The 17,118-nt window shown below is 37.7% G+C and overlaps 1 protein-coding gene across 1 annotated transcript; it reads right to left on the minus strand.

Moving 5' to 3' along the window:
- Positions 1-591: 591 nt before the first annotated feature.
- LOC125179144 lies at positions 592-3,963 on the minus strand. Its single transcript, XM_047884394.1, has 3 exons — positions 2,867-3,963; positions 2,095-2,320; positions 592-1,901 (listed from the first exon to the last, which is right to left on the minus strand). Exons 1-3 carry the CDS (start codon positions 3,699-3,701, stop codon positions 1,526-1,528), a joined length of 1,437 nt encoding a protein of 478 aa, XP_047740350.1. The 5' UTR covers positions 3,702-3,963; the 3' UTR covers positions 592-1,525.
- Between the last annotated feature and the right edge of the window lie 13,155 nt (positions 3,964-17,118).

Here is a 17,118-nt window from a genome sequence, read left to right on the forward strand (position 1 = left end):
AACTGTCTATATAACTGCATAGGAAAGTTCACAGAAAATTCGGTGATAGTCCAGTGACGTATTGTCGATTGTCTTGTCTGAATTCGCTGGGCATAAAGCAAAAGCGTGTTCATCCGTAACCATGCGACAGTCAGGAAAAAATTAAAACAGGCCATTCCCTCGCATCGTGAAATTTCTTTGAGGATGAAATTCTTCCGATCACCTTTCAATTTCCAGCCAACCAAAATTCGCTTGGTTTGCTGCAGAGGCAGCATGTTTTTCAGCCACAGAAGTTTTACGGTCTCGTCGTCTGGTGACGGCCGCCAAATTTGCACATAGATTGTCGCGACCAACGCTTCCAAAAATCTGACCGCTTGGAAACAACGTGGAGGTGATCAAGACATCGCTATAGTGAATTTCAGAATAGACTTGAGCTGCTCAGCCTTTACGTCAGCCACAGTTTATTTGTAAGAAAAAAGTAAAAGAGAGGTGGGAAACATCTTGCTTATATTCTGTACTATTGTGTAACACACAAACTGATTAGCGGATGACCCAGTGTATATATAAGTAAAAATCTCAAACAATCGTTAATTTTGAAGAAAAATGCTCCCCTGGGATATAGTTTCGTAAGTTTGGGCTTAGCTGAAATATGGTAGTGTCATGAACAATATGTTGCTTCGTCCCATTGTATTAACAACAGAGCATCATTACCGAATAAATTTGCCTTCATGCAAAAAATATTGAAATCAAAAGATCGTAATTACAGATTGTTTCCATGTCATAAATATTACTAACTGGTACGAATAAATGGTATATTTATTACTCTTCAGTGACTTGCAGACTAGAAGCAGGTAAGGCTCCAAAATCAGTTCTGTCAAGATCCGCTTCGAGGAGAAAACTGCTACTTGAAATGAATCAAGAAGTTTTATGCGCATTAAATCTTTTATTGAGGTAAATGCATCGAATTCAGTGGACCAGCATTAAAATTTTACGTCAAAACCATACATTGGTTACACTAAAAATCGAATATTAAAAATTCTGACACGGAAAATAGCACCGTAATCATTTTTGAATTCGATTTTACATGGGCTTCTCAAGTGGTTGAAGATAGGCTTGAAGCATTTCGGTTACAAAAAAAAAAAGACATCATCTTTCACAAACAGCAACTACAACTAACCGGTATTTACCAGACACTGAGCATTAGATAGTTACTTAGGTCAAATAAAATTAAATAAAAGTTATATCGGGACGAATGGTCCGTCGTACCGTCAGGTATTAATTAAAGGAGGCACACAATACAGATAACGGAGATAACGGTATTTGCGCTTCAGATTTGAAAAGCATCGTAACAACAAAACCAACTGGCCTTCGTCCTAAAGTTTAGCCACATCATAAACCATAGTAACGAAATGGATAATTGGTCTCCACTTAATAGATGGATATTTAAGTAAGGCTCTAATAAAAGTCGGTATAGTCCTTCGTGCGTGAAACACAAGTTCATGCTATACGTTCTTCTTGGCAAAAATAAGTCAGAAGCCTAAGTTATTTAAGAATGTACGGTATAAGAGGATTTAAAGCAAGATCTACAGTAGGATAGAATTTCCAGCACGCGGTTCCTGATCTTTGTTAAGCCTCCTGCAATCTGGCACCAGAAATTACGCAGGAAGGCTACAACCCTTGCAAAGGCATGGGTATCTCGAACCTCAGTTGTTCGTGTAACATCAAATTCGGATAATTGTGGTGCAGATGGAGCAACATTCTGTTCAGGCTCCGCAGCAGCCTCATGCTGCACGGAATCTACAACAGAAGCCGCTGCAGGAGCAGATGTGCTCGAGGGACCTTCAGCTGTCAAGAAGGAGTCATCGTTGTCACCCACAAGTGAAGCCCATGACGAGGCTCCATACAGTCCGCTCCCGGAAGAGCTGCAACAACAAACGAAGCACAGGAGTCCTCAGTGGGCTATTATTATTATCATTATTCTTAATAAATGAATTAACTATGCAATATGTTGTATCTACTCTTGCCCATACTATTAGGCATACCCATTATATGAGTCGATGTTAAATGGTAAACATATGCTTACGTCACTTGGAAAAACGATTGATCAAGACTCACCAGCTGCTAGCCAGAGCCCGTCTGAAGGAGGTCCTGACTCTTACAACTGACGCCTGCAGATGAGCTGACGACAGACGCCTGAGGCGAGTACTGACACTGGTGTCATGCGGCTTCTGAGGGATCGCTGTCGGGGATTCCGATCCGCCGAAGCTCGCTGACTCTTCGGCCCTGCTGGCGGCAGCGAGACTGGGTGACGCGGCCAGGTCTGCCCTGCGGTCAGGTCTTCCTGAGGAACAAAGGCTGTCAGGTCATCCTTATTTTGAGTTCAAGTACGCATTTTCACTCGCAAAAATATGCAAATTCGCATAAGATGGTCATCATTAATGTCAAATTTTATGATTTGCATATGAATTATCGTTCACTCGCTTATGCCTTTAAAAATTAGGTAAACTTGTGTCCTACAAATAGACTTGTGCCCTACAAATAAAACTTATTTAATGAAACAATTTTTTTAGAAAATTATTTTGGTAGAAACTTGTGTTAAGTTCGCTGTGAAAGGTGCATTGCGTAAAAAATTAACACGAATCAGCTGATAGTCAAATTGTTTACTTAGACTACGCTGTTGGATTTTTATTTGTGTCGTACTAACTCTAAATCAAGAAAAAAAATTCATGATGTAGCAATAATTACAGCGCTAAAACACCACCATAATAAACATTATTATTGATAAACACCAATAAGTGCTAGATTAAGTAAATGCACATGCAAAATCCTGATCTAACTCAAATATATGAACGCAATATACATAATACATATATGCCTACTAGCCCACCGTTAGTGCCATGCACGCGTGGCGGGGACAACGCTGAGCCGAGCGCACAATCCCGCATTTCCGGAAACGAGCAGCTCTCCGCGCCCGACTTCTTCTCAACATTCTCGTCAGACACGCCTTCTTTTATTCCATTGTGCACAACAGCAGGTACAGCCGTAGCAGAATAATCGCTTTCATCAGTGTCAGTAAACGTAATTATTTGACCGGTCTTCAAGACAGCGCCAATAATCTTTGGTGTAGTGACTGCCGGCACGGAACTCGAGCTCACACTCCGCGTGAACTGAGGCTCGGTCGGCGTTCGAGGCTTTGTTTCATCGAAATTAGCGTAAAGTTTCTCATCTTTATCGTAAATTTCATTAGGCCTCGCTGTAAACGCTCGACATGGGGACTCGCTGGTTGGTCGGGCTAGTTGGTCGGACTCCTCCGAAAGTTGATTGTTCGGCGATTGCGTCGAGTCATCCTTGAGTTTTTCATCTGACGGCAGCACAGGAATAGCGAGTGCACCGGACATACATTTCAAGTTCGGCGCGGATTCAGCGTCGGAAAAACGTATTTTAATATTGATAGAAGTTTGCTTGCAGCCTCTCGCATCACTAACGTCTGAAACCTCTTTGCTGACTTTGGTAGTAACCAAAATACTTCCTGCAGATCTTCCAAATCTCTTACCCAACCGTGAAGTTACCACATTTTCTTCGTCTCGAAATTTTTGCAAAGTCGCCTGAAAGTTTGCTGCACTTAGAGCCCGTTGGACGGGAAGAGTAACCGGCGTGTCGGCTGAAGAATTTTGCTCATCGGATGCCAGAGCAGCCAAGCCTGTAAATTCTTTGTCTTCCATGTTCCAAAATATTTCTTCTCAACTTCACACTTCTGTCAATTATAGCCCACAGTATGTGAGTTATGTCAGATTGGTGATAAAAATTTTTTTAATGGAACTGGAATCAACTGAGAATTTCACGATTTAAGCACTCGATATACATGTATTTAATAGGAGAAAAAAATTATCAACCGTCGTTGACGAGTGAATACCAAGTAAGAACTAACGCAAGTGGTAAAATATGAATAATAATTTATTATTCAGAAAACGAAAGAAATCAACTGCAAAAAAGCATATCGATGTGAGACGAGATACACAAAGCCAGCAATGAAACGTTACTAATCACCACCGCACCAGCGTATCACCACCGCACCAGCGTATCACCACCGCACCAGCAGATCACCACCGCACCAGCGTATCACCACCGCACCAGCGTCTCACCACCGCACCAGCGTATCTCTCTTATACACATCTAGATGTGTATAAGAGACAGGTGATACGCTCATAATACGGATATGTTCATAGTACGGATATGTTCATAATACGGATATGTTCATAATACGGATATGTTCATAGTACGGTTATGTTCATAGTACGGATGGACTCGTGCATGTCACGGATGTGATACTTTAGACCGGCTTGAGTGTTTACTGCAACATTCGTTCGCGATGAATGCAAAGAATACAATTATTGGAAGATGCCTGCTACAGAATAACGATGAAGCCCATTGCAATACAAACTCAAGACAAGGAAAGATGCAGCCGAAAGACGAAGCAAATGAAATGAAAGTAAGAATGCAGTCAAAAAGCAAAGCGAGATGCTAGAAAAAACAAGGTGCAGACAAATAATGAAGCAAGCTGAAGGAAAGAGAATGATACAGACAAATGATGGCATAAACTGGAGCCGAAAGTAAGGAGGCATGAAATCAGAGGCATGAGGTGAGGCATATGGCAAGTTGAGGCAGTTTAGAGTAAGACATGTGATCGGTAGACGGAAGATTTAATGAAGTATCAAGCTGACGCTTCCTGTTCCTGCTCAAATTGTGTGACTGTAAATTACACGGCTTCTCCCCAGACACTACAATTACATCAGTTTACCTCTTCATGATGTAGATATTATCAATTTTGTAAATAAGTCCATCCATGGAACGATTTAGTGAGATTTTGAGAATTAGCTTCTATGAAGCAATGAAAAGACTGTGAATCTGTTAGCAATACATTTTTGTTCTGAATAACTTTTGAACTCTCAAATTAGAAAAATGTTGCAGGGCAAAAAGTTGTATCATGAATGTTCCTGTGTCCTAATTACCTAATTATGTATAATACAAAGCTGAGATCGTAAAATATGTGTTAATGTTTGTGATCAACTGGATAAAGTCGTTAGAAATAAAGCGATTTCGTACATTATGGTTGCTGTTCTCGTAGATGTAGGACTATCAGTGTATATATATGGTCAAGAATTTGTTAGGATGGTTAATAGGAGAATTTATTTGTATGGTTAAGAATTTATTTGTATGGTTAATAGGATTTTTTATGTGTTTACCCCATATAAAAGATACATGCTTCCATATACTCAAATAAGAAATTTTGGAATGTCCGATTTTTGGAATTTTTTGAAATGTTAAGAGTCAATATTCGTAATTATTAATAAGAATATTATTCCTTGGACCATACCTTTACCCTAAAAAACTGCATTATAAATCTAGTACCAATAATCAGTTCAGTATTCTAATCTGCAGCCAAGAGCCTGCATACCTATGTGGCCGCTGTCTCCGAAGCGACGTTAATTTAGATGATGATATTCACTTGACAACCCATAATATTGTTGTAGAGTTTTTGCTCTCTTCTGAGACTTGTTAATTCATGATGAAGACTAGACTTTCGAGTCGCAGTTTAATAACTATTTATGTCGAGGTTGTCTCGTGATGCACAATGCCCGAGTGTTGTACTTTAACTAAGGATAACTAAACATCCCTATGAATATAATTATTGTTCTCGTGTAAATATTCAATCCCTTTCATTATAATTCCATGTATGGTTTCCTTTGATGTATCGACTGGATAATTAGGAGCTCAACATTTTCAGTTTTCCTCGCGTAAGGATAGGCTTCTAGATCACCCTAATAATATTAGAAATTATTCCTCATTCGTCCAAGTCAATAGAAAATAATGTAAAAATTTTAATCGTTCCAGCAATTTCACACGCAAGGATCTCGAGCGAGAAAGCAGCTCAGAAAATTACAACTTTAGAATGAAAAAAATAATAATAATATAATCTAAAACAGTGCTTCAAACTTTCTGAAGTTATGTCCTAAAACTTTCAGGGCAAACTGAAGCGGTAATGTTATGTTTTATCGACTTAACGAAGAGCTTTCAACCAAACCGAGTATATTTATCCGTGATCGGACTAATAATCGGACTATCGTGACTAATAATCCGAGATCACGATTAATAACCGATTATATTTATCCGCGATCGTGATTAATATTTTAGGAAGCATCAGGTAGCATAACTGAAGCAAAAAAGTCCAAAGCAAATATTTAGTTTTATTCTTATATCCTATCGCGTTTGTAATAAGGATAATATTAGCTACTGTTGCTCGATGTAATTGTGATGTGTTATCGAAGTTTCGTCATCGTACGTGTAGGTATTTATGTCCAATTTCCTGTTTACCATGTTATCATGATGTATATTCTTTTTGTTTCTAAAACTTTGTCCTTCTTGGATGTTTTGACTAGCCAACTGCTGCGGAAATTGCACTTTATTGATAAACTGCACATTTATTCCTCGAGCATCGAATATTGTTTCGTGTAACTATTGTTTTAGTTGTTAGACGCACGTAAATCAAAAGCGATGAGGCTTCCGCTATATTTGTACGGTTTATCTTTGTTCTCGGTGGTGATTTACATGCTGAGGAGTCACTCATCATTGCTCAATCACATTCTTCTTTGACAGGTTTGCTTTGTATTTCATTTAAATAAATACACTTCGAACAAAAATTAGAGTTTTCAAGGTCGCCTCCATCAAATACGTTCAGGCTCTATGATTACTTTTTATTCATCTCCATAGATATTAGGCCATCATTGATTGATGTGTATCCTCAATTGCTGTGTACAAAATATACTCTTCGTGGCCAAAATTTGATATGGTTAATGTTTCAAAGGCATTTTAGTGAATTATAAATTCCTCTGCGATAATTTGAAGAGTTAGGTACAACTACTGCTCACGACGCAGCAACTTATGCATAATTTTGCAGAGGACTTATTTTAGGAGAAGTCAGCCTCGCTTATAATACATTAGGTCATTTGGATCAAGACTTTTGTTCCTGTTGACGGACAGCTTAGGAACAAGATTCACTGGACCTGCTTCGCTGAAGAAATATTGCCATCCTTTGTTCAGCAGCTAAATAGAGATAAATTCTACACAACTACATTCCGTGCTGAATATCAAAATATTCACTTCTTCCCAAGAGAATTCTTGTCGAGAAGTTTTTGAATAACCGAGACGATGAACTATAGTAAAATTTCATCTTATAATGAAAAAATAAATATGTTATAAAAAATTGTTAGAGTAAATTATTCTTTGAAAACTTTTCAACATAATCGCATAAAAATTAAAATATACGCAACTTCGTTTGCTCTGTGAACATTAAAGAAAATCTGGCAGAAAATGCCCCTCATAAGAGCGTCGCATCTTACGCACTCCTCGACCCAGAACCCAACATTCCAATAAAATGTATTAAAGGCAGCATTTGATGATTCCAGTCATTTCAGTTCATCCTCCAGCGACCACATTAATTAGCATCAGGTCCATATAAAGCTCGCGCTGTGCTATCTTTCGTTACTTGATTATTCTTTCGAGGAATAATTATAAAATTTTTAATTGATTTTTGCTCATAAATTCATACAGCTAAGAAAAATTGTAGAAATTAGACGTAGGCCAGATTTTTAAAGACACTTATTCAGAATTTTGAAACCCAACAGGGCCGAATTTTCAACATTTTTAACCTTCATGCAGTTGTTTGGAATTCATGTTTTCAAGTGTTAAAAAATATCAAAGTTTCTTGAGCTGTGGCAACTTGAGCCATCGTACACTGCCTCCTAAGCGAATATGAGAGTTTTCTTAAGAAACTTGCTTGAGTAAACTTTTCACGATAAATTGGCGCATGAATAACGAAGTTTCAAAAATGTTCCGGGATCTGCTTGTAAAGCATAAGATTTGACAGGCAAGTACCATTTGATTGTAAACTGGGAGATTGAAGCTGTGAATTGCCTTCTTGTATTATTTTGATCTTCCTGACTTCTCAAGGTCTAGCCTAACCTAATTACGTATATGGATATCAGAGCTGCGATATGTTCATGTATTCTATGCGGTTATGCTGTCTAATTAAATCCTTGAGAATTCTTTGCAATTAAACGCAAAAATATTTTCGTGTCTTAAAATATTTTTTTTAAAGGTTCGAACACTTGGAATTTGTAACAATTAACAAAATTAGGATCAACATTGTTGATTTTGTACAATTTTTCGGAATAACTTTTCAGTTCTTACGTCAGCTTGGCAAACTTAAGCTCTCGAGCGAGGGCTCGTTTCTCTGCCAACTTAAGATGGGATAAGAAACAAGAAAACTCTCTGGAAAATTACAATAAAGTCCTCGAGAGTTTAAAAAATCACTAAAATAAAAGTTTGCTATTCACGGCCCAATTCTCCAGTAAATGCATTTGTCAAGAGTTTTTATCGCGGTACAAATTGCATTCTAGTGTTGCCCACAGACCAAGCTGAACTGCTGAATGCGGCACTGTTAAAATTGACGTTATGAAGACAGACAAAAAAAAAACTTTGCGATGCTTCATGGATGCATTAGGATAAAGTGATTTAAAAACAATAAGATTTATTGAAAGATATAATATCACAGGTACTTTTTATCCGCTGTACAGGGTACTGCATTTAAATATACACTTGCACATGAAAAAACAAACATTTTCTTTTTTATTTAAACAATATGTGATTGATTGTAAGTGTTTGTTCTTATAATAAAACTGCGAAAATCTCTTCAATATAGTTTATATTCATGCTTTAAAAAATGGCCAGAACATTCATTATGCTTCAGTGCACGTTTTCGATCGCCTCAAAAAGAATACATAAGACTGCTTGAATACTTACCGATGAATTACAGATTCTTTGTCCTGTTCCAAGACAATTAAATGCCAGATGTGTGAGGCAAATCACGAGCATATTGCACGTTCTGTGCGAAAAAGTAACAAGTAGCTTGTTTGATAGCTTTTACTTACTTCTTTTATCGGTTCAAATTACCCTGAAGGCAGAAAAATCACGCTCAACAAAATAAAAAGCACTCGAAACAAATTGAAGCAATTTTGGTTAAGGGTGCCTAAGGTTAATAAAATGTGGTGATTTTTTGACCTTAATATTTGCCATTTGTTATCTTGAATATTTTGTAAGCATTTGGATGAGCATGAACAATTTTCCTTGCAATCGCGCGCTATAAAGTGGACGAATAAAAGATTAAAGAGGTAAAATTTATTTATTTTTTCAAATGCATTCATGTAATTAATGCCCTAAATTACCAAAAAAATCTGTAAACTGAAACTAGATGAACATTCCTTCGAGTTTAAACTGCTTTAAAGTGTTTTTATAGAGCAATATTTCTACCAAAATATCGTGAAATATTTTCACAGTCAAGCCAACGATGCGCAGCAAGATGAGAACGGTCGTATAGCCTCTACTGCAGCCAGTGTCTCCAACGCTAAGTTACCGACACAACAAATTGGCCTTCCCGAGAAAAAGTAATGAAAAGATCAAAGAATTGCCGGGGCTATAATAGAATTGGAGCCGAAACATCGTTGGGCGTACAGCAGGGCTTTAGTAGCAGAGATACGCGCTGCTCCAGACCAGACTCCCCTCGTGTACTCCAGACCATACTCCCCTCGTGTACTGCAGACCAGTCTCTCCTCGTGTACTCCAGACCAGACTCCCCTCGTGTACTGCAGACCAGTCTCCCTTCGTGTACTCCAGACCAGACTCCCCTCGTGTACTGCCTGTCTCTTATACACATCTAGATGTGTATAAGAGACAGTATCACCACCGCACCAGCGTATCACCACCGCTCCAGCGTATCACCACCGCTCCAGCGTATCACCACCGCACCAGCGTATCACCACCGCTCCAGCGTATAACCACCGCTCCAGCGTATCACCACCGCTCCAGCGTATCACCACGGCACCAGCGCATCACCACCACCGCACCACCAGATCACCCCAATTTGTTGTTAGTGGAAAAGAAAAAAGTCGGAGGCACCAGCCGAGTCGGACACATAAAAGCTGGAAACTTTAATGACTTGGCCCGGAACGGATCAGATCTCGTCTCCTTTGATCTAGTCTTGTAGACTACACCAGAGTACGACTGTACGAGTTAAGAAATGCACCAACAGACGAGGGCTGGACCTGTACATTCGTAGCTGCTTGTAAACAAGGCAAGTAGGGGCCGCCTGAAAAATTATGAAATACTTTTGGAAATTTGCCGTGCAGTTTGCTCGCAGTTAACATTTGAAAGTTCTACTGGCCGCTACTACTGTCCTCGTTTGACAGCACTATTCAGGTGTGAGATACTACGGAGCAGAAATAGAAGTTAAATTTATCACCTCGTGTTGTCTATTAAGAGATAATTTCTATTTTAAAACGTTTCTAATAGCTTCGTAATCGTCCCGATAATTATAAAAAAAATATCTACTACCTTGAAATCATTATCGGTAAACCCGAACATGATCACGGGCTTGAGAATAAATGTGTGTGGACTAATTTATTACCAAAATAAACACACAGACAAGGGCAATCAACTTGGGCTTTATTCGCTGCCTAGTGTTAAGTTCAAATCGCTACAAAATCAATGATGTGCTTACGGCTCAATTAAGCTACCTACACAAGGATATTAATTATTAGCAGAAATCAATTGAATAAATAAAATAAATTTTGTGGCTTCAGCTTGCGACGAGGCCATGCTTGCCGCACGCTGATTATTGACCATCCGGCCACGATGCAGATTTGGACCCAAAAAATTCACGACTATTAATGAATTTTGTACCCTCAACCTGCAGCTCCTTTCTTGATAGTCTTAACCACTAGGACACCCGGACTTTTTTTATTAGCAATTACAAACTGAAAGCGTCTTCAACAACGGTTACGTAGTATATAATGAATTAAACTGTTAACTGTAATTATACCTGCTCCAAAATTCACTTCCATCCTGAAACACGAAACCAAGCTATCAACTATTAGTACGGTACACGTTATCAGAGCCAACAATCAAAAATAATAGGTTAAGAAAACACCGAAATTGTCTTTTTCCAAAAGCCCATCGAATGCCTCACATTTCACCCATGCCATGTAACACTTAAGGCTCAGATTTGTGCCATACTGAGTTCCTAGCAGCGAACCAAAACGCAAAAAAAGTTCGAAGGTCACAAAACACGCGCAGACTGCAGGAATGGCCGCATTTAGGAGATTTTAGGAAGGTCCATTTAGAAAATTCTATGAATAAAAATTTTTCTAGCTTCAGTGTAATTTGGATGCAGCAAGACTCTCAAGACTTCAATTGCGCCGATGCATAGCTGACGCAAAATTTATTATTTAGCAATAAAGCAAAGAATACTATCTGAAAATATACTTTGATGGAAATTAAGATAGAGGTTACCCGTAAATTACAGACATCGTGCAAAACACTACAACACCTTAAGAAGCGTTGTCTTCAGCGAGGATGGAACACCAGCTTCATTCAACAACGACCCAGCTATTTGACTGCATTTCTAACTATTCAGGAACAATAATTCTAACCTTTTACGTAAAATTTCGATGTAAATGAAGATTGCACAGAAACCATAAGCATCGTAACAGCCCAATAAGCTTAATCAAGATGAACCAGAGCGCAGGAAGTCACACATGCAGTATATGTGTCCTGCCGGTTTAGACACTTATGGGGCTTGACCGTTCTTATTCTTAAAATTCTGGCCGCAATAATTCAGAAGATAAGAATCAGGACTGGAAGCACTACCGGAAATGAACCCGAAAGATGCATGGTAACTAAGTGGAGCTTAGACTTATAGACAGATAGTTTTGAACCCGAGCTTTCAAAAATGATACATTAAAAGCTATTTTTATTCCTTTTTCCAGCTCTTGTTTTATCATTTGGTATTCATTGAAGAAATGATCATGAAAGGAGGTTACAATTATTTTTCATTCAAAATAATTTTATTTTACTTGGTTGCAATATCAAAACATTTAACAGCAGGACTGCCGTGTGTGGTGTCATTTCTGTGCTTATATAATTAGCTTGTGTATTCATTTACCCATATAATAATTTTCAGTTTTTAAACCCTTGATTTAAAGATCCAATGGCATATGTCAACGGTCAAGGACCTGTGCAGACCGACAGATTCAAGGCATGTCGCCTTATGAAGATTTGACCTAAACCCAGGCAGTCGAGCGTGACGAGCCTCAGCTGCCTCTAGGCGTTCGGTCAGTATTGCAGCTTACTGAATTTCTCGTCTTTGAACAATTTGTGCTAAGGCCTGGGCAGTCATCAATCAGCAATCCATATTGATTCTACGTGTGTTACATAAACTTCAATCTATTACAATATCTCTTGATTTGAAATCATTTGATCTCAACATAGCATCATTGGTTAAGCTCACAGTTCAATCGAGATGATGGAAGATGTTCCTAGGGTTGTAACTTCGGCATGTATGATATAAAAAGTGAATATTTGAAGTAAAATTTTTCTAATGTACTATTAGAAAATATCGTTAATTTTTTGTGTATGAAAAGAAACTCAATTTAATTTTTGTAGATTCTTTGCCAAGACATTGCGCTATAAAATAAATATTTTTAGAACTTGAAGCGTCTTGGCATTTTGGAGTTCGCTATGACGAATTTTTTAACTTAGGAGTTTCTAAAAATAATGTTTATCAACGTCGCCGGACTCTAAAGATGAAAACATTTCGGTAAGAAAATCTTTGAAACCCCCGCGTATGAAACTGGTTCTTTTCCTGGAGCTGATTTCGGAAAGCGCAAAAATTTTCGCTTTGCTCGTGAGGCTGTTTTTGTTTTTTGTAACGCTGCTGCATTGCCCTAATTAGGAAAAGCCGAAAAAATTTTGAACGTTGATCATACTTCAGTCATGGTATAGCTAAAAATTTTCCAGTTTAATTTAAATAGTTTAATGGAGGTTACATCAGAAAATGCCTGCTGAGAAAAGCCGTTTTACTTACGTCAACTGTTTTTTGGATTGCTGTTGCTTAAATTTTCTGAAATGTGTTTCTAAGTCTTGTTTCATCGTTTCATGAACCAAAGCACTGTAATAGTGTTATAAATGATCCATAAAATGCCCCTAAAACATAGATTGAAAATTTTTTCTTATTAACCCATTTCTGTCAGTCGGTGTGGCGCAATTTCTGCTTTTAAAGCCCTAAACAAGGGACCTCGAGCGGGAGCCACTGCTTCCGTCGGGAATGTTTCTAATTCCGTGAATAATAAAGAACATTGGCTTCCTCTACCCTAGATGGAGGTAATGAAAATGAGACTCATACATGCGGTTGCGTTATTTCATTCTCCTTCATGGGGCTAAAATGTCAAGGGTGCATAATTTTTAAAGGTTACTGATGAAAGTAAATACAGCTGGTTATTCTTTTCAGCGTAAACCACATGAATAACTTGTTGTTTTTTTCTTCTGCGTTTATGCCTGATTTTTAAATTTGCTCCTAAGAAGAAACATATAGGTATTGAAGAAAGCGATTTAATAATTTTTCAATCGACTTCTATTGCGAACACAAAAATTATATTTGTGTAATTAAAACATGATATTTATGATTTACCCTGCTCAATTTTTTAAACTTTTTTTTTCGTAATCGCAAATTCAACTTAAAAATTTTCCAACGCTGTTACACCAACATGCCTTATAAAAGTCATGAGGATCTATACGTCTCTATGCACTCCCCTCTATCCACTGGAAACATTAATTGGAATGAATCTATACTATCGTTATATTTTTTTCTTACAATTCATCTTTTTCAATCGTTAATCAGGAAGATAAAATCAGAGAAAACGCCATGTGAATTCACAGTAACTTCATCGATAAATTGTGTTGAATGTGTGTGACATTTTATAGCCTTTTGAATTCTTTGTTACATTTTAGGTAAAACTCATTTGCGTTGAGCTAATGCACTACTTTTGGAATGGCGCAGAAATGTCGCGTCGGCTGCATCATCACAGCGCTTGTGCTTATCATGATGCAATTTGTGTCTTAAAACAGCGTGCAGATAACATTTTTCACATAATTTAGAAAGAACGTGGAAGGGATAGCAAATTTGATTAATAGTACTAAATGGTATCTAAATAGAATTTAATTGTGAAATTGAAAAAGCCTTACAAACAAGCTCTTATCCAATTCTATTTTCTTTTCAGAAACTGATTCAACGTGGAATTTTTTTACCGATCCGCGTCAGCTGAAATAACACCAACACTTAAATAATATAATTTAGGGAAATTTTTTAATATTAATGCCTGAAAACCATCAGTATGAATTCTCAACTCATGATGCAACTCAACAAAATTACTATAATATGTTTTGATCTACAATTCGTTAAATAACCGAGCCCGCATAGTTCACAAATGTATCAAAATCAATTTTAGTTTGAATGTCATAGTAATTCAAGTGATGCCCGATGCGCTCAGCAACCGACGGTAGGCACGTCAGGTTTCACGAGGTCTCGGGCGTGTAAAGAAGCGCGGCGCCGCAATCATGTCGTCGCGCTCGATCACTGCAGCCAAAAATGCGATTAGGAACGTGAATTGGCTGCCCGGCTCAGATAGAAACGTCATCATGAAGGTCTTCACTTCAATTCATTCATTCAGCTTCTTTCAACCTGCAGGATTTTCTGGCAATGTGAGTGGCGAGCAAGCGTCATTGCAGCGGATGTCGGGATTCCGGTAATTACCATAATAAGTGAATTTTCACCGACTTGTTCTGCTATGAAAATGCAATATGAATCGATCGCAAAATTCTTTTAACATAGATAACTGCTTCAGAAGTTACCGCGGAATGCAGGAATATTCTAAGTAGTTTAGTTAGCATATTTTTTGAACGTGAATTACTTCATTTAGAAAGGTTTAAAAATTAAAACTTCACTTGATTTGACTGAATAATTTACAACAAGAACGTTCCAGTCATGAAATAAAAATATAAAGGTATATTTCTGTCATTGCATTGAAAAACTTTGATTTGCTTTTAAACTTGACTTGAATAACTGACTGACTTCCTCTCATCAACAAAAATATTACAGTAATGAAACGCGAAAGAAATATCTATTTCATGTAAATGCTTTCCTTTCCAATGAACTGTGATGCTTAAAACAGTCACTTTGAAGGGCCCAGCAAGGACTGGTCCGTATTACCTACATCGATGTTTTCTCCTTTAGACGAACTGAAATCAAATTTCTGTGAGGCTCAAAGCCAGACTTTGACTGCAGCCGTCACAACTGCTGCCACATGCGTGCGTGTAGCGTCAATTTCCTACAGCAGTTCCCGGACTAGTAAGCCTCCTCTCTACACTGAAGCTTGTAATTAGACTTGTGTGTTCTGGCGATGTATACTTATTTATTGTTCTTAAATTGCGGAATACTTTCAATGTCCTAAGTCAAGTACCTCTGAAATTAATCGAGGCAGAAATACGAAAACGTTGATGCTTACATAGCTACTTATTTTAATACTCCTGTCATCGATAAAAGATACGTACATCAACATTGCAAATTAAAAATAAATTCGAAATTAGTGCAATGTTCGCTTTACTTGAAGTTCTTTTCTATCGATGGTAATTGTCCGGCCATTTATGATCGACCCAATGTTTTGCCTTTGCATTTGTCTGCACGATTCCAAGGTTTATTATCATGTCACGCCAAGTTATTCGCCTGTTTTATATCATATCGCTATTTCTTACTGGTGTATAGTTTAACTATACATGAAGCGTACTGTTCGAACCCTGATTTTCATAGTATTTCATTGTTTATTAAGGACACAATGGATCATCATTGAGTAAATTTTTAATGTTAACACAAATTAATAAAGCACCTAGCCATAGAACTCAACATAACTGATATGTAACTGACTACATGCCAGTTTCAGTTGAATTCATTTCAGTTAAACTTCATTTTATTAAATTTCATCAAATTCTAATATAGTCGGTAAAATTCGATTCAAAATTCAAAAATAAATAAAGGAATTGATCAAGCAACAATATTTTAAACCATATTCGGTTCAACTATAATTTTTTCAAATACCTGACATATACTGTAATTTAAAATAAATTTGCTGACATCTAAAAAAATATGAACTTCTGATTTATAAACAGCTTGTCATGTGTTATTGTTATTCGCGTAATGGTAGAAAGAAATCTATGACGATGTTAAAATGTTGATTCGCGCCGTCGTCCGCTGTCTTGAACGTGCAACCTTGGACGGAGCTACATTCGGAGGACCAATTTAATGACAGCCTTCGCTCTCCATCTTTACCAGTTATTTTACACCACCAATACGGGTTAAATTCCCATCGCATTCCTTCAGTATTTCACTTTAATATTTTCGGCGAAATCATCGTGAAAAATCCAACAAGAAACTAAATATATTTCAACATGTTGTAACCTTGACGAATTTTTAAAGACAGAACCAGGACAAGAACAGGCAATGTTTTAAATTTTAAATCCCCTTGCTTGGGTACCCCTATGCGTTCATCAAGTTTGTAACCATGATAGTTTAAACGTGCATGGCTTCCCTTGTTAAGGCAAGGCGTAAGGAGCTCGCAAATAACTCATGTAGGGTTCTGCCATTTTTCAGTCTTATAATTTCCGCTATCATTTGAATCGTTATACTCCACGTTGTTTGTTTTACATCGCAAAAATTAATTTTGTTTTGCAATTGACATATTGAGTAAAACTAATCAGTGGATTAAAATATGAGTTTAGGATTATGAGATTAAGTTTAACTATCCTGTGGTTCTCGATTAATTGAGTATATTCCATTCGCCTCCTGAGAGGTTTAATATTTGAACAAAATCTTGGGCGAGTTTTCTACCCAGTGTTATCCTCTTAAAGCAGCACAAAAAAAATTCTTACCCACGTCGCGCTAGGCGCAGCTGCTCTTCTAGAGTCTAAACTTACTTCACGCCGAGTGCAAGCCAGCGGTGCGCCTCCAGAGGTTTGTCCGCAAATCTTTTGATGAAATACGAGCTTGAGCTTACGTGACAATTTCTTCAATAAGTCCAAGGAACATTCTTCTACTTGTAAAAATGAAACATTTTAGTGATGAGCGTGAGTCATGGAATTGCCGGTGCAGGTATTGTGAAGAATGACTGCCGTGGCTCTCTGACATACGAAATGACAAAC

This window comes from Hyalella azteca, unplaced genomic scaffold (assembly GCF_000764305.2).
Source record: "Hyalella azteca isolate HAZT.00-mixed unplaced genomic scaffold, Hazt_2.0.2 contig15387, whole genome shotgun sequence".
Lineage (NCBI taxonomy): Eukaryota > Metazoa > Arthropoda > Malacostraca > Amphipoda > Hyalellidae > Hyalella > Hyalella azteca.

Bases quoted from the DNA above. Each gene is read 5' to 3' on its own strand.
- LOC125179144 (XM_047884394.1), bottom strand. From the start codon at position 3,701: ATGGAAGACAAAGAATTTACAGGCTTGGCTGCTCTGGCATCCGATGAG. The intron at 2,321-2,866 runs GTGGGCTAGTAG...TTTGTTCCTCAG, and splicing joins ACGCGTGCATGGCACTAACG to GAAGACCTGACCGCAGGGCA. The intron at 1,902-2,094 runs GTGAGTCTTGAT...TTGTTGTTGCAG, and splicing joins CGGGCTCTGGCTAGCAGCTG to CTCTTCCGGGAGCGGACTGT.